This window comes from Manacus candei, unplaced genomic scaffold, assembly GCF_025592945.1.
Source record: "Manacus candei isolate 608988 ecotype Guabito, Panama unplaced genomic scaffold, ASM2559294v1 h1tg000257l, whole genome shotgun sequence".
NCBI lineage: Eukaryota > Metazoa > Chordata > Aves > Passeriformes > Pipridae > Manacus > Manacus candei.
In genome coordinates, this window is record NW_026138305.1 from 236,416 (window position 1) to 263,269 (window position 26,854).

Below are 26,854 nucleotides of genomic sequence, written 5' to 3' on the forward strand. Positions count from 1 at the left end.
TCATTGAAGCACTGAATGTTTTGGGTTGGAAAGGACCTTAAAGATCATCTAGTTCCACATCCCCTGCTCTCTCATGCTGGTCTTGGTGGCTCTCAGGCCAAGACCTGGTCCTAAGACCCAGACCTTGCACTAAAAACATCTTTGTCTTGCCAAAGCTTTAGGGGAGAAAAATCTCTAGAACTCAGAAAGCTGCCAAAATGATATGAGCCAGAAATTATTTCAAAGTCCCTTTAAAAAGCTGACCCATAATAACAGACTTACTACATGGACACCACTGCTCCCTGGTTTTCCACCTGCAATGTGACCACTGCAGGTGACCTGCAGAGTCCCCAGGCTTTGTGTCACATGCAAATACCTGCACCAAGCACCCTTTCAGCACCTCTGAGGTTCTACAACCTCTCCCCACGCCACAAAGACATCAGGAACTGCTCGAATTTAATTCCTTTATTAATGGAATGGTTTTAGTTAGACCAAAAAAAATGAAATGGATGAAAGGAATGCTTGTCCTTTATGGTTGCCAGAAAAAAAAAAGTAAATATTGTCTACAGACGTTACACAGCTTTCTTTTAACCAGAATTAAATATGGTCCATAGCAAAGCAAGCAATCTGTAGAACTGTATTGTTATGCTGCTGCTACAAACTATTTACACTGGATAAAAAACAGGTGTCTCAAAGCCAGCTGTAACCTTAGTTGATCACTGTTGTGATTCTGTGCATCTTGCCCTTATCTCCCTCATGTTTTGCTATTATATATAAATCAGGCATCAGCAAGGTTAAAAAAGTGAGTGATCATAAAACAATCACTAAACAAGCTGTGAGCAGCAGAGACAGAGAGCGAGTTCTCTTCCTCACCACCCAGCACTACTCTGTCACCCTCCTTCAAGATTTAAGGATTTTAACCCCTCCCTGCAGGCTCTTCCCACATCCAACCGCTTTTCTCTTCCGCTCAACTTACTCTCAGTGCCGGGAATCCCCCGGGAGGCAATGCCTGGTACAAGAATATACATTTTAAATATAGGTATTTTAAAGGAGCAGTGCTGTGTGCCGTCTCTGCGAGTGCATGTTCACAGTAAAACCACGACAAATAAATATTTGGAGGAATCAGCACAGTGCATCCAGTTTCACTTTCCAAAAGGAAAGTGCTGTGTCTGCTTTTAGTGGTGGCAGAAGGCACAGACTTAGCAAAAATCCGACTTTGCTAAGTCGTGATGGTGCACAGAGAAATCCTGCCTAATTAAAAAATAATTGATTAACCACTCGGCCAAAGGGATTGATTTACTGTGCACCAAAGCTAAAAAAGGACTCCCCTGCTGGTTTCATGGCAGACATACAGCACAGAGTATGGGTCTTTTTTCAGTTTGCAAAAAGGATTGATCAGAATAGTTTGTCCATTCAATCAAACATTGCTCTGCTGTAACAACATTGTTCTCAGTTCCCTCTCCATCTGATCCTCCTGCCTGTATTTCTCCTCTAGTTTTTGCTTTTCAGAGTCCATGCTGTAAAAAGTAGAATCTGTGCTCCTCCTGATCTTCTCGAACTGGCTGAAATCCGCAACGTACTTTCCATTTGGAGAGAGGGAAACCACAGGCACGAACTCGTAGCCCCAGTGGATCTCCTCGGGGATGTAGGAAGTCCTGCTCTGGCAGACAGCACTGGTGGACTCCACCGTGGCATTCAGGAGCACCACGAGCTCAAAGTCCTTCTCCTTGAGATTCTGAGGTGTCAGGTCTCTCAAGGGGCTGCTCTCATCCAAAATGTGGTAGAAGGTTAAAGGCAAAATGAGAAACGGACTCTCCGAGGAGGAGTCAACGTTGAATTTGACACTGGCTTGGTTCAGCAGGATCCTCTCCCCTTCTTTGGTTTCGTATGTCTGGAGGAGCTTCCCAGACAGCTGACACTGTATCAGGAGGCTCTTCCTCATGTTTGCCACTCTGATCACCAGGCAAAGTTCTCCGTTGTGCTTAGTAATGACGGCACAGTGGCTGAATTTAATGGTCTCTGCCCTTTTTTTAGGTCTCGCGATTTTGGCCAGAAAGGTACCTGTGATGAAGATTTCAATCAGGGTGGTGATGACCAGCTGGGCCACGAGCAAGAAGATGGCGTGGGGGCACTCCTCTGTAATGAAACGGAACCCATAGCCAATGGTTGTCTGTGACTCCAGGGAGAAGAGGAAAGCCCCAGTCAGAGAGTCCACGTTCTTGACGCACGGCTCGCGCTTCGGGGGGAACTTGTTCATCTCCAAATCGCCGTGGAGGAACGCGATGGCGTAGTAGATAACCCCGAAGAGGAACCAGGTCATGACAAAAGTAGCAGCAAACAAGGTGAGTTTGTACCTCCACTTCATGTCTATCACTGTAGTCCACAGGTCCTGGAGGTAGAGCAGGTAAATGCCGTCGACTTTGTCGATGCGCACGTTGCTGTGGCCGCTTTTGGACATCACCCGGGGCTTGTGCGCCTTGAGCATGGCAGAGTCGATGCCCCCGTTCACCAGAGGGACACGGGACATGTTGATCTTCGTGGGTTCCATTCTCACTGCTTCAGTCCTGAGGAGAGAGCAAAAGAAGACTGTTACTCAACCAAGCCGAAGCCCACAGCTGATCCTTAAAAACCATTTGATGGAGCGAAGGCACAAACACGATCTAAACACAGCACACAGTGAATAAAAACAGCTGGAGTGCAGAGTTAGCATCATACAGTATCTGACATTGCAAATAATTTGATTTTTTTTATTTATTTATTTTTTTTTTTTGTAATCCAGGAAGAAAAAAAAAAAAATCATTTTTTGGTTCTGCTGACTGCCAAGCGTGGAGAAGGTTTCTGTTTATGACAGCCTGCAAAAGAAATTCGACAGAGCTGAACTTTTACATTAGTCCTTTATTTCTGTAAAAGGCATTAAATAATTTTTTTTTTCCTTACGTTTCTCTAGAGAAGAGGCTCTTTTTGATTAGTGAGCAGGTTTTCTTTAATGCCCTGAAGAGAGACATCTGATCAGAGTTAAAATCGCGTCAAGGCTGGGTTCAGAGAGCAGATCCAGCACCACCTCTGTCTCTTCCTGCGACGGAGGCAGAATGAGCCAGACCAGCTTTCACTGTGAACAATTAACTTCCACAAGTGATTTACTCAGTCGGATCTGGCTCTTTTGTTACACGAACCTACAACTAACCTAGAGGGAAACAAAGCAGACCTGAGCACATCAAAGTCGAGCTTTGGAAAGGAGCATTTACACCTGAATGCGACCCTTTGAAGCCGCTCGCGCTGCACAGCACCGCGACTTTAAGCTAAAAAAAAAAAACAAAAAAAACCCAAAAACATAAAAAGGAGGCAATTCATAAAGTCAGCGTTCTGAAGGTGGGCCCTGACCTGCTCAAACCCAGCAATCATTGGACCACCCGAGTCCTGAAGTTTGTTTATTGTGCATCAGCCCGGGTGGAGCGTTAAGTGTGAGGACACTCCGGGCTGAGCAAAGCCCACAGAGTGAAGCAGAGCGGTGCCTGTGCCAGTTGGATGAGGCAGCTTAACAAGACCCGGCTTGCAGGACCAGACAGCGATTACGTAGAGCAAGGACAGTGCATGTTATAGTCGTTTCCAACAACAAAACTTCCTGCTGACAAAAGCAACAAAGAAAAAAAACATCCCATGCATCCTTTGTGCTTTGGCAGGTCTTACAAAAAGGCATTGTTTTGTTCCATTGTTTTCCTCAAAAAGAGCCTCAAGTAAGTGATTAGTTCTCGTGAGCCACTGAAAAAAAAAAAAAAAAAAAAGAAAAAAGGAAAAAAATAATGTCTTCCTTATAGCTACTTAAAAGAATTTTGCAGGAAGTACAAGATATATTTGTGGCACACACATGTGCCAGCCCAGGACATCAGCATAATTGCTCACTGAAGTTACTTTCCTGTTATGTCAATTAAGGAGAATTTTTGTTTGGGACTATATCATCACACTGTTGCAGGTTTTCTGGGAAAGGGTAATTAAACTTAGCTCCCATTAACAACTGTAACTCCTTCCAGTTTTGGTTTAATCACCAGCATTTCTCTTCCATAGCTTAGGAACCATTGCCATGTGTATATATAAATATACATATGTATATATATATATATATATATAAAAGAAAGGAATGCATCCATGATCTCAGTAGGAGATTCCTTATGTGACAGTCAAACAACACACAGTGCACAGCATGTCCGGATAATAAACAGGAAAAAACCTTCAAGTGATCCGAAAAAGAACAACGGGAGGAAACGGGGGGGGGGCTGGGATGGGGGTTGGGGTGGGAGGGCAGGGGGTGGGAAGGGCTATACATGCAACTGCTCTTTAGGCAAACCCAGAGTCAAACACTGCTGCCAGTGTGCAATAAATACGTGCAACCTGCAGTGGGAAACCTGTCAGGGAAATGCTTAAGGAAGAGGCTCCGTTCCCCTCACCAAGCCTCACCCTGGATAAGACATGGATGAAAAACATATGGAAAACTTTGTCCTGAAATAAGTTCACTTCTCCCTCTCAAGCACAGTTCCCCTCAGCCATGAATTCCACGTCGCCAGAACAAGTTTCCCTGCCACAAAGTTCCAGGCCAGGAGATGGCTGGCCTCTCTCATCCAGTGCTGGACACACATCCCCATCCCACCCCCTTGCTCAGCCTACCTGGACTCCTGCTCCTGGGAGCAACTCCCCAGGGCTGCCAGCTCCTCCTCCACAGGGACGGAGACAGCCAAGGCTCCACCTCCCTCCTCGGGGCTCCTGCTGGTGGGCTCCAGCTGGGGGGGCAGGGACAGGGCTCCACAGACACTGTTTACTGCACGAGTGGTGGGAATATGCGTTTGGGATGCAGTGGATAGGGTGGGGACAGCAGTTCTACCCCTCGGATACTTCCACCGTGTGCCAAGCTTGGTAAAACAAGCACCACACTCTTCATTTGCAGCACCAGCTGGGTCCACACACTGATGAGAGATCCTCACAAGGGCTCCTCACATCTGGGAGATGGGTGACACGACCAGATGTCACCTGGAGCAGCCAGAGTGAGGTGGGAACAACCACAGTTATAGAATGGTTTGGGTTGGAAGGGACCTCAGAGATCATCCAGTCCCACCCCCTGCCATGGGCAGGGACACCTTCCACCAGACCAGGTTGCTCCAAGCCCTGTCCAGCCTTGAACATTTCCAAGGATGGGGCAGCCACAGCTTCTCTGGGCAACTTGTTCCAGTGTCTCACCTCCCTCACAGTAAAGAACAAGGTTCAACCCACGTAAGGGCCTGCTAAGAGTCTCTCTTGCCCCTGTCTCTTCTCTGCCCTGGAACACGTTGTTCCCTGTCCAGGAGCCCCAAATGGAGCAAATCCTGCCACTGCATCCTGCCACATTCCCAGACCTGCTGGAGGACACCTGATACCACAGATATGACACCAAAATGCCGTGGCAGAAGAGTTCCCCCCCCAGAAGATGGGAGGCAGTGAGGGAGCTGCAGGGCACAGTGTCTTCCCTGGGCTACACCAGCACAGAGGGGGACAGCTGCAAAACTTGCCCTTTCAGGTTTAACCTGAGAAGAGAAGCTTTGGTGTGTCTGTCACACTCCAGGTTGTGTTTCCATTCACAAGTCACAAGTTCTCTCTGTCCCTCCCTGCTGTCCCTGTGTGTAATGTTGATCTCCACGTGTGAGGTCAGCGTGGTGGAGCATTTTGGAGTCTAATATAGATGAAAGAGGCTGGATCAGAGCTCCCCCATCATCCTCTGCCTCCTCCCATCATTTGGATTTCTCTATGTGACAAAGTTACTGAGCTTTACAGAGATTTCCTGAAATGGATCCCAGCCAATTTCTGGTGCTTTTTTTGGTCATTGGGTACTTTTTTTATGTTGATTTGCTTCCTTCTTTTTTTTTTTTCTTTTTTTCTTTTTTCCTCTTGCATCACTTTTTCCTGTGTGATCCTGAATTCCTCTAGTACTCTTTTCCTCCCCGGGGAAATTCATCTTGGTTTCCTTTCCCTGCAGAAATGCTTCCCTTCCCTTCCCACTGATATGGGAAGAGAGGAGGATCTGTCACAGTGGCAGTGCTGCCCCTGCTCCCCTCCCTTACCACTGTCAGGGGGAGAAACTCTTATGAAACCATCCATGGAAAAAAAATAAATAAATAAGGGCTTCAGAGGAGGATTTTCCCCTGCCCCCACTTCCCCACTGCTTCCTGAGTGAAGTGACCAGTCCTATATCCCGCAATAAATGATTCATGAGTGTCTCTGTGTGTAAAAAAACATGTTACAACACCTACATTGCCATTTCCCATCTTATATTTCATAGAGGGACCTCAGACTCTTTGCCCTGACAGCCAAGCCCAGCACCTCTGCCAAAACACTTCGGTTTGTTTGGTTTATAGTCACTCTAAATCATAAAGCATGTCTAGCACAGTAAGCTAATATAAGCAAACAAGGCTGAATAATAATATAACATCCATTTTTAAATTAAAAGAACACCTACTGTCTGTTCCCTAGCTGATTTTACACTGATAAATTATTTTTTTGTTACTGTAAATCAAAGTGTAGCTGCAAATAAAAGTGATTTGAAGTACAGTTAAGGAAACATACTTCAAGAGGGAAGAAAATACAATCATCTCAGACTTGTTTAGCATTCTAATGCCCTATGAATTACCTCCTTTCCTCACCAGCCCTTTGGAACAGCCAGAGGTGACTCCCCAGCAGAGCATATGCTCGTCAGGGAGTTCAGTGCAGACAAAGTCAATAAAACATAAAGCTACATACCAAACCATGAATACCTTGATATTAAGGTAATTCCAGCAGCCAGGGATCTAAGAAGCACATTAACACTGCTTCCAGAGACCACATTATCAGGGAGTCAGAGCCAGCTTGCATACATGCAAAAATGTTCCTCCTGCATGAAGCCAGATTTGCTTGTGCAAGACCTCTTTTGGCAGCCACCACTGACTGAAAGGGTTCAGGAGCATGACTTGCTCGAATGGCCTCTGCTGTTTGCTTTTTTTCCCAATCAGATCTGCTTTGCCACTGGAGCAAATCCTCAGGCATGCTTCACTGCCACTCTGAGACGGGGGCACAACTTGAATTGTTTTTTCAACTGGCAAAAATCATTAGCAAGAAAAAAAAAAAAAAGGAAAAAAAAAAAGAAAAAAAAAAAGAGAGAGAGCAGGGGTGAGGAAAGAAAACATGGAAAAGAACTGCATAATCTTCAGATCTTTCCTAGGTCTGCCGTGGTTCAGTAGGTTACAAAAGTCCCTCCTGAATTCTCAGTGCTCTGCCTAGCATGAACATCCTCCTCTCCTCCCCCTGGGCTGAGCACCAGGTTATGCTGTACAACTGTCAACAGGCAAAATCCTGCTCCCTGGCTGAGTTGTGGAATACAAAGGGAGCAGGGGCAGAGGGAGGGAAGCAGAGGCTGCAAAAGGATGCTTTGCCAAGGCAACAACTCTTTGCAGAGCAGCGTTAAAGGAAGTGAAAACCCAAATCCATCTTCATCCCTGCTGATATCTGGGCATGGAAGAATAATTAAAGCTGGAGAAGTCTTGTGGTGTACAAATGTCCCTTTCTGGGGGATATTTGTATGGGAATCTTGTTGTTCCCCAGGGTAGGGTGTAAAGCTTTGCAGTAATTATTTATTTACACAGAGGAGCCTTGGAAGCTACACTGATGTGAAGAAACAGGAAAACAACCAAGAAGGCAGAGAGAAGGCAAAAGATGACTCAAAGCCGATGGAGAAGCTCCCAGTGATTTTCCAGATCTCTGGATCAGGCCTCCAAGTGGAGAAAAAGCACATCCTGCAAGTGTCTGAGCAGCTGACACACCACAAGTGAGCATCCACCCTTCCAAAAACCTGCCCTCCAGCATCCACCCTGAGCTCTGTGGACAAACAGGGGACTTGGCCATGCACAACCTTCAGTCCAGGAACCTTCAAGGACACCAAAGGCTTCTTCCAGGAAGAAGTAAATAAGCTCCTCACTTTCTGAAACTCTCCTTTTTGTGTTCAGTAATATGGTTTACACAACACTGTTGGAAAAAAAAAAATAAAAAAAATAGGTTCCCCAGAAACCTGCCCTGCTTTTTTATTTTAACAAATGGCTTTTCTTCAGTAGGGCAGGCAACATGAAATCCTTCTGAATGTCTCCCTTGCTGGTGTATTGTTGCTCCAAACTCTTTTCAAACACCTTGGGAGCACAGTTAAACATTTTAAACCTGCCTGTGCTGTGATGCTCTTCCCACCCTCTTACCCTTTCCTCATTCCTGCTGTGCAAACCATGCCTGGCTCTTTCTACCTGGGCAAGTCTAAACAGACTCCTGAAATCCTGTCCTCTCTGTTTCTGGGAAATTGGATGCCAGAACTGCTCTGCAAGGCTGAAAGGGACATTTATTGTTGCATGAAGCTTAACAAGCTCGTACCCTGCACTTCCACTTTCAGTTACATTTTTGGCCTGTTGTGGGAACATTAAACATCTCAGCAACACCTCAGAGAAGGAACTGAGCTAAGGGAGGATGGCAGTGATGTCTTTTCCCTATATAAAGCCAGGACTAGACCTTCAGAGAGCTTAAAGCCTAATGTTGTCCTGTTTTGCAGTCACTACCACAATTTCTTCACTCTTCCCTGCCAGAATACCTGTGGGGGCTTTCAGTAGCTAAATCCTGTCCTTCCTTCTCCCTGAGGTCTTTCTCTTTTCCACAACAGTATCTCTCATTATCCTGTTTTCCCCCATTTTGCTTTGCATCCTGTTCTTCTCCTCTTTCCCACCCTCTGTGAATCCAAAGATCCAAACTAGTTGTGCTTACACCACCACCAGACAAGTGTGTAGTGGTGGCAGCAGAGCTGTTTCTCTCAAGATTACTGGTTTATGTTCAACAAATATCTCAGTGTAGGGTCACAGCACCTATTCCTGACCTCTCCATTATATCATAAAATCATAGAACCACAGAATGGTTTGGGTTGGAAGGGAACTTAAAGATCATCTAGTTCCAACCCCTCTGCCATGGGCAGGGAGGACTCTTATTTTCAATGATTTCAAATTTTGCAGAACTTCACCCCTTTGGGCTGAAGTTTTCCTTGAGGCTGATCACAGGTGAACACACTTTAATGTGTCAGTCAAAACAAAACAGCCATTTCCAAAATAAAAGCCAAGAAAAAATGCCTGGAGATGTTTCTGCCTCCGTGTTCAGGCAGTTTTGGTGTCTCTTGCTTCAGGAACACAGAGTGTGAACACATCAGCATGTTTTGGTGCAGAGACTGAAGGTCTCACTCTCCATGAGCACCACAACATCCCATTCATAGAGTAATGTCAAAGCCTTCCTGCTTTCTGACCTTATAAATCCTCATCCATGCAGTGATGCAGCTTCATTAGGAAGTGCAAGGTCTCTCCTCCCCATCTTCCCAGTTCCTTATCAGTGAACTCCCTTGCAAGGGTGGAAATTTGGGAAAAAAGCCTCGGACTGGGGGAGGAGCCTCACCTCCACCTCCTCCAATGATCAGATTTGGGAACACAAGAGGCAGCAGCCACATGGATCAGGGAGCCTTGCTCTGCAGGAGGGAGGTGGAGAAGAGGATCAGGGGATATATTGGGAGAAGACTGAAGGCAAGCCAAGGAATGCCTCATTTTTGGCTCTCCTTACTTGGCCATGAGATAAACCAATCCCTTTGGTGTTGTGCAGGGTGTTCTGTGACAAGCCCAAACACGGAGCTCTTGGGCATCCAGCAGAATGAGGGTCAGAAAGGAAGGCACCTGTACACATTCCAGCACGGAACACGAGCTGGGCAGGGATTTTCTGCAGAATACTTTTTCACTTAGTCAACTAAGGCCTACCTAAGTCCTGCTTAAGTACTTAATTCCTTTTTTGGGAGCAGGCCCTTTGCCAGCCAGCTGCTCCAATTGCTGTGGGAGTGTGTTTTCACACAGCTCCTGCTGCCTTCCCCATCCCAGAGCCTGGACAGGCCACCTCTCCAGAACACAGCTCCAACCAGAGAGGCTGCACTGCTGCTCCTGTCTCTGATTTCAGGGCTGGGGCTCAAGAGGGTTGAGGGGGTTTGCCTCAAAAGCCATATTTTACCTCACTTTATGGCTCTTTATGTGCTGCCTGGTATAAGTCACCTGTCTATAATCTGCCTGCCCCAGCTCATGTGCCAAGAGTTTCGTGTTTCTGTACCCAAGAGAGGGACAACTGTGTTTCCTTCTGGTGTTTTAGTCACATGGTGGCAGCTTCATGAGGTACCAATATGGAAAATAATGAGTCTGAAGGCATTTACTGCTCAGGTTGTTGAGCCTCACAAAGTTCATAGGGAGGGGAATCCCCTCCCAGGTCACCAGAGAACAAACCTGTGACTGGGAATGCCTAAGGAACACCTCAAAATAGCTTCCCAGTGCCTAAAAGGTGGCTGGAGAGGGACTTTTCACATGGAGTGATAGGAAAAGGGAGAATGCCCTTAAGTTGAAGGATAGAAGTTTGAGTCTAAATATTGGGAAGGGTGGGGAGGCCCTGGCACAGGTTACCCAGAGAAGCTGTGGCTGCCCTTGGATCCCTGGAAGTGTCCAAGGACAGGTTGAGTGGAGCCCTGAGTATCCTGGTCTAGAGGAAAGTTGAGGGGTTGGTATTGGATGATTTTAAGGTCCCTTCCAACCCAAACTATTCCATTATTCCATGATAATCTTGTTGAGACTGTCAGCCCCTGCTCACTGGAGTTTGGCTGTGTCCTTGCTTTCCTTTATTTCACAGCAGGTAAATGACAGTACCCTGTTTTTAATCTTCCCAGAACTCACCCATCACTTCCTAATCTGGCAGACACCTACTCTGCCACTGAATAATAGTAGTAGTAGTAATAAAAATAATAATAATAATAATAAAGTTAAACTCAGAGCCACTGATTTGCCAACCTCCAGCTGATTTGAAATCTGCTGCTTTTGCTTCAGACCTGAAGAAGTGTTAGTGGGACAGAAAACTTCCCCAGTTTCTTTTCTTGTTTGTTTGCTTTTTTTTTTCCCCTCCAAAATTCATTCCTCGGTCTAAGAAAAATCTGGTTTTGCTTAAAAACAAGCAATCAAACAAACCCCAAACTAGACACTTCCTCTAGATTTTTAATTTAAATTGCCAGCAGGTGGCTGGAAATGAATAGCAGTGCCTAGTCATGGTTATGCAAGAGGCAGGGAGAAAAGTTAGCACTTCGCTGCAGTTCACAAAATCTGGCTAAAACAGCTGCAACTTGTCTTCCCCAGGGCTACTTCTTCTCCCTCTTTCTCAGCTCCCACAGCTGGGAGATGAAAGATGTTTATCAGGCAGCAATGGGATATTCCAGGCCGTTCAGAGTGGTTTGTGCCTCTATTTTCTTGGGCGACAAATCCCCCGAAGCCTCAAACCCCACATCAGGCACCAGGTCCCAGCACCAGCCTTGTCTCAGGGGCATCACCTCCCGCTTTTCTACCAACCCTGTGGTACAAATACAGTTAATTACCCTTTTTAATTACCCTTTGTGATGTCAATTCATCACCCTGCATCCCAGTCAAGTTGGGGTTTGTTCTTTAATTAGTCATTGCACACCAGGGCTCTCAGAGCTCGGGGTAGGTGTGGCTGGGGGGTGAGGCTCCCTCTGGGGTGTCAGGCACAATTTTGGATGTGTTCCCTCCACATTTCCCATAAATCACAGCTCTCCTTTAGCCCACACCACAGACTCATGAAGAATGGCTTTAGTCCCCCACAAATATCCCTCTGTGTGTGCATATTCACAAACACTGCAGAGAGAAACGTGCTCCTGATTTTCCATTCCTGTGCAGCCACATCTCAAAGCTGAAATACCAGGCTATGAAAAGAAGCTTCCACCAAAAAAAAAAAAATAAAAAATATTTAAATTCCTAGGCCTTTGAAATATCTAAAAACCTCAATAGTATTGAAAGTAATGGTAGGGTTGCAAAAGGCCAGGAAGCTGTCAAGGGAAAAAAATAATTTTCTTTCAAGGTCTGAGTATTGGTAATCTTTTGTTCATCTATTCCTAATGTAGAAAGAATCAAATCTAAAACAGCACACCCTGACCCAGCAGGAAGATGGATGTTGTTACAGTAGTAAAGCTTTTCCTCTGAGAGTTTCTGGGTCTCTCTTACCTGTGTGGTGCAGCTGATTTGTGCTTCACGCAGGTAGAGTAATGATAAATACAGAGCTAAATGCTAAATAAGCCAAATTTTTGTCTTCTCTGCATGGCCAGGACACAGCAGTGAGTTTGGACTGGTGATCTTTGCAATCCTACAAAGCACATTTCCAAGGGAGAAGGATGGTTTTGTCGTCATCTTAAAACTTGTTACAAGCTGATTTTCCTCAGGAAGTTATTTGGTTATGAAGAATTGCCCTGCCTGTGTGAACAAGTTCATGCTGTGCAAAATGTTTTCAAAAAGCAACTCTTCTTCCACCCTAGCTAAATGGGAGAGGAAAAATCCACTTCCCTCACCCAAATCTGAATTATTTTTAAAGTGAATGTCTTTCTCTCTTAGGCAAAGCACAGGTGATGCTGCTGGCACAGCAGGGACATATGTAGATAACTTAATTATTTTTTATAATGAATTACTCTACTGTGAATTAGAGGGTGGGCCCAGTATTCTCTTTGAGGGACACAACAGCTTCAAAAATGTCCATTCCTACTGTTTTCTCTGCACTACAAATTGCATGAAGCACCATTTCCCTTGATTGTCCAGGTCTGATAAACAGAGATCAAACTCAGCTTCATCTCAAACAAATGTCTGGGAGCTACTTAACAAAAACAGAGCGTTAAAACTTTCAAATGCTGGAAAGAAAATTCAATGGTGCCCAACAAAATCAGGGCATGTGGTATCTCACAGGCAAATATTTATGTGCCCTTACACAGCTTGTCCCCATCCTCTTCTCCATCCCTGGCCCTACTCCTGTCCCACCCAAGCACTGTCTCCTCACCAGCCTCATGGATAGTGGCCACAGCTCCAGGAAGGACAGAAATGGTCATGGGGGGTCCTAAAACCCACTAAATTCTGGAGTAATATATAAACCAGGGCCTTCCACCTGCCTCTTTGAGGTGATCAGGGATGAACTAAAACCACCAGTGGCACTTTCCAGTTGGTGTAGGGTTGCTGATCCTCAGTGCTGCCCAAGGGTTTTATTTCAGGGCACTTTTCTCCTTTTTTTTTTTTCTTTTGTTCCTGACCAATCCATGGATGTGGTTAATTTAAGGTTTAAAAGGCTTTTTCTCACACATGCACACACACACCCCAGTATATGTTTTCCACTGAGGTCTGTGCTTTTTCCTAGACCCACCCAAATTCCAGGACATGGCTCACTTGTGTGCCAAGCTTTCAGGCTCTCCTTGCAACAAATGGAAAAATGCCCTTTTTTCTGCTTCTGCACATTTTAAGGGGAGAACCCCCTGGAGCAGGAGGAGGAATTTAGTTATACCTGTTATTTCAGAGTAGGAACAGGAAAGAATCCCAGTGTTGTCCATGAGAACTCTCTGTTCCTGAGGTGCACGGGGTCCAAGCCCCAGTGCTTTGCTTGGGACTCTGAGCTGCAACTGTGGAGTGCGAAGGAGATTTAAAAATTAATAATTAAAAAGCAAAAACTTCTGGTTGGTAGAATTCCATTCTTTTTATGGGAACTACTTAGCACTCCTGAGTGCATTGGTATTTTAGGAGAGGAATGGAAGAAAATCAAAGATTAATGGGGAGAATCATTGGGGAGTTTTAAGTGAAAATTACAGTTTTCAGCTGCTCCCTGCTCCCTTTAACAGGGTATTTTAGGCTACCAGCAGCTTCATAGAGTCACAGAATGGTTTGGGTTGGAAGGGACCTTAAAGATCATCCAGTTCCACCCCCTTGCCATGGGCAGGGACACCTTCCACGGGACCAGGTTGCTCCAAGCTCCATCCAACCTGGCCTTGGACTGTGTGAGAGGTGGTGGACAAGAACAAAGGGCTCCTGTTGTTCCCCAGAGCAGCCTGGCAGAGGGAAGGCTGCTGGAATTCCACCTTCCCTCCCACAGGGTTGCTGTGTGGCTCATGGGGTGGCAGGAGCCCTCAGGACATGAGGGAAGAGCCACCAAAACGCTGTTCCCTCCTGTTCTGGCACCTCCAGGGTGACCCCCAGGGCTGTAACAGCACAAAAATTCCATCCAAACCCTTTTCCTTGCCCTTGCCTCTGTGGGGATTCTCTGATGTCTTGTTAAGGCCGGTCCCCCTTGATTTCCTCTTCTCAGTGAGGGAATTAATAAATCCTCTCTGACTTCCAGAGCTCCCCAGTTTCGTGGAGCTTGTTGGGACATAATTTCTGAAGCCTCTGTTCACCTGCCAAGTTAAGCTGAAATTAACCCATGGATTTAGAGCCCTGGGCTGGTTTGTATCCCTTCCCTCTTAGGTGATGGAAATTAAAATGTGCTGGGTTAATTATTTATCCTTTCCATCAGCAAAATGCTCACACTGTACAGAAGCTTGTTGTCACTCACACATGTGCAAAAATCAGAATAATAATATATATATTTTTAAGAAGAAGCTGTTTCCTGAGTTTCTTGACTGGGAGGTCACACAGCCCAGGATTGTGTGTCTTCCAGATAAACTCCTAAGGAATCAGAGGGAAAAGAATATTTGTTTTTCCTCATTGCTCTCCCAAATTGCTTGATCCCTGCCAATTTCCATGACACAGACCCCTCAGTCTACTGCAGAGACTGTGGCTTCTGAAAGGGAGGAAATAGCAAGAATGTACTGGTGCACATCAATATTTTTGGATTTTTCTGGCCAAACCAGAAATATCAAAACAAACAAAACAAAAGCAAAAAAAAAAAAAAAAAAAAAAAGTTTCAACTTTTTCTTTCTGGCAAAATTAAAAAAAAAAAAAACAACAAGGGTAATTCTGGCTGTTAGTTCAAACCAAAACCAAACCTTTCATTTTGCTTTGATGTTTCCAGAGATATATGTGTGGGTCTAATTTAAATCAGGTGAGGAACAAAACGTGCCTCGAAGCGACCGATCGCGACATTTCGCTTCCACAAAGTCAACATGGAAAATTTTTTACCCTTCAAGTTTGTTTTCAAGGCTTTTTCAGTCTGAGCTGCCCTACCAAATTCCCATGGATTCATTAGATCTTCCATCCAAACCTGCATTTTCAGTCCATAAAGCTTTTTGGATGAACGATCTGAGCCTTCTGGAGCTGTAGAGGCCACACGAGTTTCCTGGTTCGGTGACAAGTGACACTCAGAGAACAGAGCCTGTCCTGGGATTTGTTGGGATTTGGGGACATAACTGTGCAATTCCCTCATCATTTCTCTTTGTCTTACAGTTTCTTGGGAATCTCCATAAAAACAGAGATGATGGGCCCCCAACAAGAGAAAATCTCACGCTGTTTTTCAAAGTTGCTGCGTTTCCTTATGCTCAAAGGGGGCTGTTTTGCCTGTTTATTTACACACACCTTATCTTTATGGCTGTTCCTTTATGATCCCATGTCATCCCTGCAATCTTGTGCAGTTGGGAGCTTGGGAAGGTCTAGCTTTGATCACTGGGGTGATTAGACTGAATAGAACATTGTTCCTGCTCTGCCGAGGAGATTTTTCCGACGACGTCCAGAAAACGCCGCGAATTTATTTTTAAGGTTCTACAACATTCAGCAACTTCTTCCTCCTCTTTTTTTTTTTTTTTTTTTTTTTGGTAAGTTTTACAGATGCCATGAATTTCACGAGTCGCTTTGATGTTTTCCAAGCAGCCTGATTTATGGGAATAAGAAATACCACCGTTCCCCAATTACTTTCTGTAATAAGGCTCGATCCATCAGTGGAAATACAGCCTGGCTGAGGAGTCCAAGGCACAAAGAATAACTGGGCTATGAGGAAATCAAGTACATCACCCACAAGAGATCATTTTTTCAGTGGAAAAAATATCAACCTTTTTGATCTCTAACCCTCTGTATTTTTCCTGTAATATTTAATTTAATCGAGCCTCCATTTTCATGGAAAACCACCCTTGATGGGAAATGTGTAACTAGCAGACCTTTCTATGTTGTTTTAGTGCTGTTTATGTTCTATTTTAGTGCTGTTGAAAGGAATTGGTATTTTGTAGGTAATTGCTAAAGATAAGTGGTTGCAAAAAGTAGCTGAGCAGGACCCTGACTATCTCAAATTGCAGCAGCACATTTCAGATGGGGTTAAGATAAGTGACATTTCTGAAAGTCCAGAGACTGTCACTCCACCAGTCAGGTGGCACCTTAAAGACAAAGCAGAAAACTCCTTCATTCCCAGTTCTGGTGACTCGTTGTCAAGCCCAGCCTTTCCCAAAGGAAAAGCACTTTCTTTCTAAAAAGCACTTCCACTTGCTGCATGACTCGTCTGTAGGCAGCTTTCTTCAAGTCCAGAGCTTCAATTTAATAATTAACCATTTCCCAGTGCACCTCCTGCTCAGAGTCCTTCTCATCTGTCCCATGGCCAAATCCCTCAGACTTCCAGGGTGAAAATCTTCTTTCCTATCTGCTTTTTCGACCATTTTATTTTCCCCTTCATTAATTCAAACACCTCTTTCATTCCTTTATACCCCTGAAGCTCACAGCCCTGGCCCCTATAGCTCTGCTTTCTTCTGCTCTTTGTTGGCATCTCATTCCGCTTTCTCACCAAATCAAGTCCCTGGCAGTTTTTTGCTCCCTCCCTGTTTTACAATTCTCTTATGCCATTCCACAACACCTTCCTATTATACACACGTGAAATTCCTCTTTTCACCATATCCTGAAAGTACACCTGGTATGGGACACATCACAACTTCAACAAACCTCTCCTCATCCAGCAAGTTCCTCCTGTGTGTCCCACCATGTATCACTTGCCGTTAGATCTGAAATAATTTAGAGAAGATTTGAAGTTTTCCCTTTCTTTATTAATCTACCAGGACCTCACCATCCTCAGAGGAAAAAATTCCTTCCTAATATCTTGCCTACTCTCTCGTCAGTTTGAAGCCATTCCCACTTGTCCTGTCGCTCCAGGCCCTTGGAAATAATCCTCCTCCATCTTCCTCATAGGCTCCCTTCAAGGACTGAAGGGACAGTAGACAATCAAGTCACCCCAAAACCTTCTCTTCTCCAGGCTGAACAATCACAACCTTCCCAGCCTTTCCTCCCAGCAGAGCTGCTCCAGCCCTGGGATCCTCTTGGTGCCTCCTCTGGACTCTCTCCAGCAGCTCCATGTCCTTGCTGGGCTGTTCCCCAGGGCTGGAGCAGCTCTGCAGGGGGGTCTCACCTGAGGGGGCAGAGAGGCAGAATCCCCCCCTGCCCTGCTGCCCAGGGTGTGGGATCAGCCCAGGTGAGTCCTGTCTAAAAGAAATTTGGAGATATGCTTTCCTTAAAAGTCGCCTGGGAATACCAGGCATCTGAAAACCTCACTCTGAGGCAGCAGTTCTGCACTGAGAGGCCAGCTGTGGGATTCAGTAGGTTGAAATTCCTCCCTGTTCAGGTTAGTTCCCTAAAAGGTTTCTACCTACTCTGAGCTAATCCTCCAAGGCAGAGTCAGTGGAGAGAGCCGGACACCTCCACATGGTGAGTCTTCCTCTTCCTCTAATCCCTGGAGGTGCCCATCTGATGGCCTGAGACCAGATGTCGAACTTCCAAACAGCTGAAATCATCTTTTCCTTGCGCCTCTATAACCAGGCCAGTGCTTTTGAAAGGTGCCAAGTTTATTTATTGCATGAAAATCATCTGTTCTGGTGCTTGTGGGGGTAACCCCGCTATTCCTGGAAGCATGAGGTTGACACATGTAAATTAAGTAGAACAGGTGCATATTTTAAGTTGGAATATCCTGGTTTGACTGGTACTGCTGAAGCCTTTCAGGTTAAATCCCATAGAAAATGCTGTGCCACGTGGAATCCAATGTAGGATTACATAACTAGATGCACTCCTTCCATCACACATATAGTTTAGCTAGTGTAAAAGAATGCAAATTATACATCACTGAAGGTGATGATCAAGCTTTTTGTATAAAAACAACCTATCTAGGAATCTAAAATAAGATGTGGGGTAAGTCTGCTCTCTTTTACAGGTTCTTGCCCAAGACATTCCCTGCCACAGGTCAGATTGCTTGTCTGTGTCATCAACATGGAAACTGTCACCATGTCCCTCCCCAAAATAAGGATTCATCATGACTGAAGGCTTGTGATCATCCATGGGCACAGAATCACCTCTTTTGAATCTGGGCAATGAGGATTTTGGTTGTTCTCCCAGGTTTTTTTTGCTGATTTCACTGTTAATTTTGAGCTCATAGAGAAACATGCTTAAATCAAAGTTTCTAGCGAGAAAAAAAGGTTATTATTGACCTCTGTGACATTGTCAGTCTTTATGTGACATCTTGGGTGGTTAACAACTAAATTTCTTAAGATCACTTAAAGCAATCATAAACAAAAGCTTATCCTTGACCATGTATTCCTTATTTATAATCATTATTTATGAGATCTAAAAAAGCTCTGGAGCATTTAAAGTCATGGTGTCTCCTTTCACATTTTCACTGTTTGCCAACCAAAAATACTTCTGCAAAGGCAGAATCCTCCACCAAGGCGCAGTAGGAGGATAAATCAGTGGGATTGCTCCACTGAAATGAGTCTTTTGGGAATTCTGCACATAAACACTAAGAAATTTTCTTAAAATAGGAATTTGTTTTCCTGTTACCTGAGACCTTACAAAGAGGAGGGAGATTTACCACCAATAAATATTATTTTGGGTCACGATCAAGTGACAGCTTTTTTTACTCTGACAAGAGAAGAAATCAATGCTAAATTTTATACATCTTGGTTCCAAAAATATATATTTAAGGTTCAGTACATGTTTTGGGTTTTTTTGGTTGTTGTGGTGGTGGTGTTTTGGTCTTGTTTTTTTTTTTTTTAATTTTATTTGGCTTTGATTTTTTTGGGTTTTGGGGGAAGTTTTTGGTTGTTTTGGGGGCTTGGGGCCTTTTGTTTTGTTTTGTTTTGTGTTGGGGTTTGGTTTTGTGGGTAGTCAGCTGGAGCTTTTTATAAACTGCAGCTACAGAGCAGAGTAGGAATGAACTTCAAGGACCAGGAATTCCTCAAAACTTGTGCTGAAGCACCAGTAATGTTGTTACCCATCCTGAGGACAGGGAGTGAGGGTTGTGGCCTTAAGTAATTTAGCATAATTAGCTCAAGAAGACCAAAGGTATGAGGGAAAAAAAAATCTATTATTAAGATTTCTAGCAGCATGACGGAGCTTTAGACTAAAACTAACTGAAGTACAGGCATGACTCTATGGGTTTTTCTTGTTGAATTCTGTTCCCACAGATGAAAACAAACAGACCACGACCTGGAGCCTGTGATGTGATGCTGAAAAGCCACATCTGGCCTCCACATCTCCCCCAGCACAGTGGAAGGGCCACAGTGTGAACGAGAACCAGACCTGGACCCTTCTGTTTGTCCATTACACACAGATTAAAACAGCCCTGTTGGCTCTCCCACAGCTGCCCTTGCTGTGTTCAGTCACCTCTGGTCCCATGGAAGCATTTTGCACCGCAGGCCATTCCACTCTGACCCTTTTGTGCCTTGACAGGAGCTTTCAGCCCCTTTTCAGCACATTCCACAGCAGGGAATGGACATTCAGCACCCCTGGGCTGACGTTCACCGCGTTAATTCATAACTCATAAACAGAGTCCCTCGTAACAAGTGACTTTTTGCCTAATCTTAAGGAAAAAGGAGGTTTGATTCAGAAGCAGTAAGCTGGGAACAGTCAAGAGACCAAACACCACGTGCCACAGAGGTCACCAAGTCTGCCAGTGAACCAAACTCAACATGGGCATAAAATAAAATGTCTCATTAAAAAGTTTTGGCTCTTTACATCCTATTTTTATGAGAACGTTTTGTCATTTGCATGAGGAAACGAATCAGAACTGCAAGTGCTTTGCATCACTCAAGCACCTCCCTCCCTATCCTGATGTAAACAGGATGTGTAAACACATCTTTTCTTGTCTTCCCCCCATCCTTTTATCCACTCCTGCAGCACGGGGCTGTGGTTTGGCTGTTTATGGCAGAGAGGGTTTGGTGTCGAAGTGTTTGAGGAAGGAAACTTTCAGGAAACATTATTTCTGGATAAGGCAGCAGGAAACTGAGGCCTGTTTGCTTGGGTGAGAGGCTGGAAGGGGTTCAGAAGAGGACAGCTGGAGTGGAAGTTCCCAGGAGTAAGGACAGGCAGCCTGGAGTGGGGTTATTGCTGAGCAGAAAGTAAGGGAGCACTTTGAGGGAACTTTAGAGACAAGGTCAGAAAGTCTCAGGAGCATTTTTCTGGTTGATATTTTCCTTGGAAGATATTGTGTGAAATTAAAATCATTTAAGCAGGAAGAATTTATTTACTGGTCAAAATGTTGTGAACATCCATTTTATTCTACTTATTCTGGCTATTTTATTCTGCTTATTCTGACTATTTTAATTTATTTTATTTATTTATATCAATTTTATTATATGTTTTTGTCAGACTGTAATTCCAGTGATAAAAAGGGGAAATTTTGATCCTAATGTATTTTTATCCTTTTCTCTTCATGAGTTCATGCTGACAATATACCTTTTAAGCCATGTAAATCAGTGCACTGTTATATATATTGCTTCACTACAGATTATGGGAATATATTACACAGATAAACATTTTTATCATATAGTCTCAATGCAAAAGTGCTAACTGTAGATAAGGAAAAGTGCATAATGTAAATCCAGAGAGGTGTCCTGCAAACTGTGACCTAACCTACAGTGAAACACCTGAGTCAAAGCAATGGAGATTAGTTTAATCTAATCAGGGCATACTACTGTTCCAGTCGAAATTTATTTGACTCTTTTGAGTTGCAATGAGAAAATGGCTCTCTAAGCACAGACAAATCCAGCTGACAAAACCCCCATGAGGAAAGCAAACCAGAAAGGAGTCAAGTGTGGTTTCAAAAGGTACCAAACACAAGCTTCAGGCTTCCCCTCCACCTTAAACACAGCTAAAATGCACATGCCCCCAAGGTCAAATTTGAACCAAGTGGGAGAAGGAATTTCTTAATCACAAGGCCACAGAAAGGCAGGAGTGTCCAGCTCTGGGCCCTCAGCTCAGGAAGGACATGGAGGGGCTGGAGCAGGTCCAGAGGAGAGCAACGAGGCTGGGGAAGGGACTGGAGCACAAGTGCTGTGAGGAGAGGCTGAGGGAGCTGGGGGGGCTCAGCCTGGAGAAGAGGAGGCTCAGGGGAGACCTCATCACTCTCTGCAACTCCCTGACAGGAGGGGGGAGCCAGGGGGGGGTTGGTCTCTTTTCCCAGGCAGAGATCAGTAAGACAAGAGGGCTCAGTCTTAAGCTCTGCCAGGGGAGGTTTAGGTTGGATATTAGGAAGAAATTCTTTACAGAGAGAGTAATCAGCCATTGGAATGGGCTGCCCAGGGAGGGGGTGGATTCTCCATCCCTGGAGATGTTTAAATGAGACTGGATGTGGCATCAGTGCCATGGGCTGGGACACGATGGGGTAGGGTCAAGGGTTGGACTTGATGATCTCAGAGGTCTTTTCCAACCTGGCTGATTCTATGATTCTATGACTCATACCTCACCAGACACAGAGCAGGGAGGGAATAGGCTTGGAACAGATCAGAAATGATCAGGTGCTCACCACCAACACCTGGGAAGTCAACTGGGTCTCCTCAGTAAGGATTCTCCAGCCTTGGTGTCTCAAAGCTTGCAAGGCTTCCCCAGAGAATGGAAAACGTCTCCAAGGGTGTTCTGCAGCCAGAAGGAATCTGCACAACGTGATGGCACTTCCCTGAAACACCTGCTGGGTCCAACCCCTGTCCCAGCAGTTCACTCTCAGCCTTTCCCCAGGGGCAGGTGAAGGTTTGCAAAAGGCTCTGCTGGAAGAGGAAATTTGCCAAACACCCCAATGGGTGTAAATACCTGCAGGTGTGTTATCCCAAAAATACCCTTCCCCTCTTTATGTCCAAGCAATATTTTTCCAGTGAAGGATGATGATACCTGGAACATTCAGGTCTTTGTTTGCTCCCTTCCTGCCTGACCACGACCTCGGATTGCTGTGAGCCTCAGAGTGTGCCAGTCACACAAAGACAATCCCATGCTTAGGATGCTCTGGTTAGTTCTGTGTCCAGTGGTTTTGGCTGTTCTCCATGAGCATTTCACACCTTTCAGGATAGATAGGTATGGAATGAATGGGCATTTCAATTCGTGCACAGCCAACACAGAAATCAGGGAGCTACTTTTTCCAGCAGTGCCCTGTTTACTCCAGGACCATGCACATGATTTTTACCAAGCTATTTGCCATATTAACAGACACACTGAAGGCTAAAATGATTCTCAAGTCTGTAGTAACTCATTCAAGTCATTCATGAATGCTCTCTCATCCCAAGGGGTGAAGGACAGCTCAGCAGGAAGATATCTTTCAAATATTCCCATTTAGGGAATCCAATTGGACTGACAAGGTTGATTTTAACTGTTTGATACCTCAACCAATAATTTTTACTAATTTTCATACCCATTATTGCCTATAAGGTAAAAACCTTTCCCTCCATTAAAACAAACAAACAAATAAACCAAAAAGACATCATCCCAAAATCTGCTTTGTTTTTCCTGGAAGCACAGTAAAGCAAAATTTGTTTTAAAATGTTCTGAGGTTCAGCCTGCAAAGAAGTTACACTCCTGTTTTTCTTGGTCCCTCACAGCTTTGGTCTCTACCTGTTCCCAAAGAATACAGCCTGTGTCTAGGAACTCTGTGTCTTAGGAGAGGGAAACAGGAGAAGAGGCAGGAATAATATTCCAGACTTCTTTAATGAAATCTGGACAAATAAAAAATTCAGCTGCCATCAGGGCTGATGGCTTGTTTGCTTTGTTGCATGGGGGAGCCAGGGTAAAAAAGAACTATTTGTTTTCATTTGAAATTCTATAAAAAGTAACAGGGCTGAATTATTGTATGTGTGTTGGAAGACTGAAGCCCAAGTCATCTGCTGCTGTTTTTGTCTCCAGGCCATGCCTCATTTGCTGGGCTGGAATTCTTGGGGAAGTTTTTGGTCTGGTCTACACTCTACTTTTGAAAAGCAATGCCAGTTTGTACTGTACAACCAGCACTATGTTACATTCCAGCTTTGCTTCCTCCCTCCCATAAGTTGGTTATTAGAGAGTGCAGAGAGCATAGTGACATTTTACAAGCAAGGAAATAAAGAAGACATTTCTTTAGCAGCAAATTGCCTCCTTTCCCCTTCAATTAAAAATCAAATAAAATATATCACAGGTGACGATATCAGAGGAAAACACAGACTTGGCAGACAGGTACACAGTGATCAGAAAGACCCTAAAATACCTCTAAATGCAATATGGCCAAAGGCAAGGCAGGGATCAAGGTCAGTTAAAAAGTAATGTAGATACTCCTTGTTCACAAAGGAAAGCCAACTTTGTTCTTTTTTTACAACCAGCACGCCATGGATCAAAAAAAGAACTTATCTGTAAATCTCATTACAGCAGGATCCCAAAGTTAAAACAAAAAGGGAGGCAAAAACGAGATGCACTGAAGGAAAGGAGGATTTTCACCTCAATCTTAGATTTTGATTAGCGAGGAAAAGCCAAACCTGCCGTAAACAAGTGGTGTGAAGACACAGGCAAAAGTTCTCCAACCCAGGCATGTTCACATTCTTTATACCTGCCACGGAAAACTTACACTCTCTTTTTTCATACAGACAGGTTACAGGGGCAGGACAAAGTCCTAGGTAAGTTTTCCCACTACGCCAATGAAAACCGGTTTCTGAACTCGAAAAAGAGCAAGAGCTGCCTGAAAGTTGTTCTTCTAACACCCCATAAATCACTGTAGGCTCCTACAAGGAAAAATTTCTGGCAGGAAAACAGTTACAAAGACGTATAAACATATAAATATATATAAAAGTACCAGCCACAAACCTCCCATTCAGTAACTTGCATCAGTGACAGCTTTTGCTCTGTCGCTCAACTGCCTGTACCCCAAAGTTCACGAGGAGGCACAGTCTTATAAACATTTTTGCTTTTTCTCACAGTTTTTAAATCCTTAAACCAGTAAAATAAAAGAAAAACAGGGAAAGCACCTACTCCTCAGCTTCCAGTTCCTCGCAGCTTCCAAAGCATTTATGCATTTTTGACAAATACCTCTTACCTGTAAAAGAGCAGTGTTCAGGTTCCTTACTAGATGTTATCGTCATGTCAAGTCAAACAGTCCTTTTTTATAAGAGGTTGGATGGTTTTTCAATAAAGCACGTGTGCAGGTTTAAAAAAAAAAAAAAAAAAGCCCAAAAAACCAACAGAAATCAAACTCCTCAGAGAGTCTCCCTTCCCTCGCTGTCAGTCAAAAAACAAGTTGCAATAAGCCTGAGTTGGAATTACCTGAATAAAGAAACTGGAGAGAGGGAGGGAGGAGAGGGAGGGAGGGAGAAAGAGAGGGGAAAAAAAATAAAAGAGTCTGAGAGGAGACTGAGTGATGTCAGCAGAGAGTGTTAAGGAAATCCACAGCTGAGCCCAGCAAACTTTATAACTACGGAGCACTCGACACCCAGTTACGTGGTGAGCAAATACCTGCCTAAGAGGAACTGAGTTACTTCTAAAGAAGTCAGTTAATCTTTGAAGAAACTTCAGCCAGGCTGATCAAAGTCCCCTAAAGGCCTTATTTCCTAAATAAATAAGGCTATGAGTGGTTGCATAATGCTAAGGAAAGAGGAAGAGGGATGAAAAGTCAACGTTATTGATCACCCCTTTCCTGTTGGCGAAAGGGAACCTGAAAGTCATCTGAGATAAATTCATGCTATGGTTGTAACGCACTGAGCTGCAGCAGCTGAAAGCCCTGACCACCAGAGTTTAGCCACAACACTTTGATGACTTGTCCTGGGTTTGCTCCAGTGCCTTTTTGCTGTTGTTTCCTCGTTGCAGAAAGCACAGACAGTGCTGATTTGAGCAGGGGAAATCGGGTGCTTTGAAAAGAGGGAGGAGGAGTGTGGATGTATAGCCTGTGCTGGTGGTACTGTCCTGGGATTTAGATGGCATTCCCAGAACTGCAAACAGCAGCAGTGAAAGGGAAGTCACTGCCACACCAGAGAGGTTAATGTAATAACCCTTGGATATCATTTTTCTGTGTCCCTATTCCCAGGGATACTTCCCCCAGGAATTATGTATCTCAATGCACCTGTAGCTCAGCATCACCTGCAGGGACATCCCACAACTGATGCCATCTTAACTTCCTTCCCTTTTCCCTGGGGGAAACAACCACGGGGTGAATGTTTTACCACCAAAACTCTGCCTGCCTCGAATTCCCAGAGAGCACCTCAGCAAAAGCAAAATCCCTGGAAAACAGGGGATTTAAATGCCATTAACAGACATTAATAATGGCATGATGTGCAACCATAAGAAACTAGAGGCTGGAATTCTGCTGTCAAGTGGTGGAGTATGTAGGAATTCAGGCAGTGCCAGCAGGCAGCAGCTGTTTTACATTTAAAAGGGCAACAGTTTAGATGTGATTATTTTTTTTTTCACTTTGCCAGAGACTGAAGAATTTCACACGACTTGGATTGTCCCCCAAATCCATGAACCTGTTGCACTCATATATCTTTCTCTATATTTACTGTGAGGGAGATGGCAACAGCTATATATAAATATATGTGTATATTTATATATAAAAATGCTTGTCAAAGTCTTTTTCTGCTTTCAGATGAGCTCTTCTGTTTGCAGAGCCCTCTGCAATGTCCTGGGATAAAGCACCTACACAAGGAATTCTCTTTCACTATCCAATTTAATTATGTTTGGTTGTAACTGAATTATGGATTATTATTAAAAATTTTCAATTAAAGCTTTCCTCTTCTTTCTTCTGGAAAGGTTTGGCAAAATGCCCAAATCACACCTGAATATGAGCATTCTAATGAGTTTGTCCCACACATTCCCCAAATCAGCACTTGTGGCAACTCAGAGACCGTGAAATCAAGTGTAGCATGAGGGGTCTTTGGGAGAGTGTAAGATGAGGATTTGCCCTGAAAGGTGCATTTCACGCTGTGCAAACACACAACAGTTCAGGTTTTAATCCCTCTGCTGTTTTGTTAATGCTCTGTGGACTCCTATCCCAGCATGGAAGACAGAGCAGAGGGTAGAATTTGAGTCGCAGGGGCATTTCCTAGCTTTGCATGCTTGACCTGAAAATGTAAATACCTTTCTTTAAACAGGTTTCCATTCATTCAGCAGAGAGCTCACAGCTGATGAGGCCTCTTGGCAGCAGAGGGTGATGACAAAGCCTCTCTTCAGGAAGATACAGAGACGCTCCAAAAGTTGACTGCCCTGCTCTTGGCCACACAAAGAGGTCTTAAAATTTCTCTTCCCCCATTTTCTCTCTGCTTTTACTGTGCTACCCCTTCCCCACCTTTGAACCACCCCTGGGGCTTGTCCAACCCCCTCAGTGAATTCCATCAGCTGGTAAATCAGACAGAAAGTGCCACGTGCCTGTTCCCTTCTGCAGGGTGACTTCTGATCTGAGGCACCTCATCTGGAGGTTTGGGAACTCCTACAAGAGTGAGAAGAGTGTGTGGCCAGCAGAGGAAGAGCAGGACATGGGTTAGCGAAAGTCAGCTGCTTGTGCTCAGTCCTTACTCCTTTTTAACAAGCCTCTCTTCTTAGTGGGTCACCACGTGCTCCTGAGCTGTTCCCACATGAGAAGGAAAAGTCAATTTGTTAGTTCAAAATGCGTAAGTTCACATGTTGTTTCTTCAGATTCACCTCACTACTGAATATTATAGACTTGTCTCCTTGCAGCAACAACAGGTGAGTTCAAAAGTTTGGGCTGGATAAGCTGAAATACTTGTCCAAACTTCCTCAATCAATAAAGCTGAGCAGGAAATCCCATGATGATAAAAGGCTTGCTCAGGGAATTTTCAGATTTTATG

The 26,854-nt window shown here is 44.4% G+C and overlaps 1 protein-coding gene across 6 annotated transcripts; it reads right to left on the minus strand.

Moving 5' to 3' along the window:
- Positions 1 to 429: 429 nt before the first annotated feature.
- On the minus strand, positions 430 to 24,536 carry KCNJ15 (potassium inwardly rectifying channel subfamily J member 15). 6 transcript variants are annotated; one of them, XM_051775153.1, is made up of 2 exons: positions 24,321 to 24,536; positions 430 to 2,543 (listed from the first exon to the last, which is right to left on the minus strand). In XM_051775153.1, exon 2 carries the CDS (start codon positions 2,525 to 2,527, stop codon positions 1,397 to 1,399), a length of 1,131 nt encoding a protein of 376 aa, XP_051631113.1. In that variant the 5' UTR covers positions 2,528 to 2,543; positions 24,321 to 24,536; the 3' UTR covers positions 430 to 1,396. The 6 variants fall into 6 exon arrangements, with proteins under 6 accessions (XP_051631113.1, XP_051631110.1, XP_051631111.1 ...); XM_051775150.1 differs by having other exon boundaries at positions 24,094 to 24,532; XM_051775151.1 differs by lacking the exon at positions 24,321 to 24,536 and adding an exon at positions 13,393 to 13,518.
- Positions 24,537 to 26,854: the final 2,318 nt, after the last annotated feature.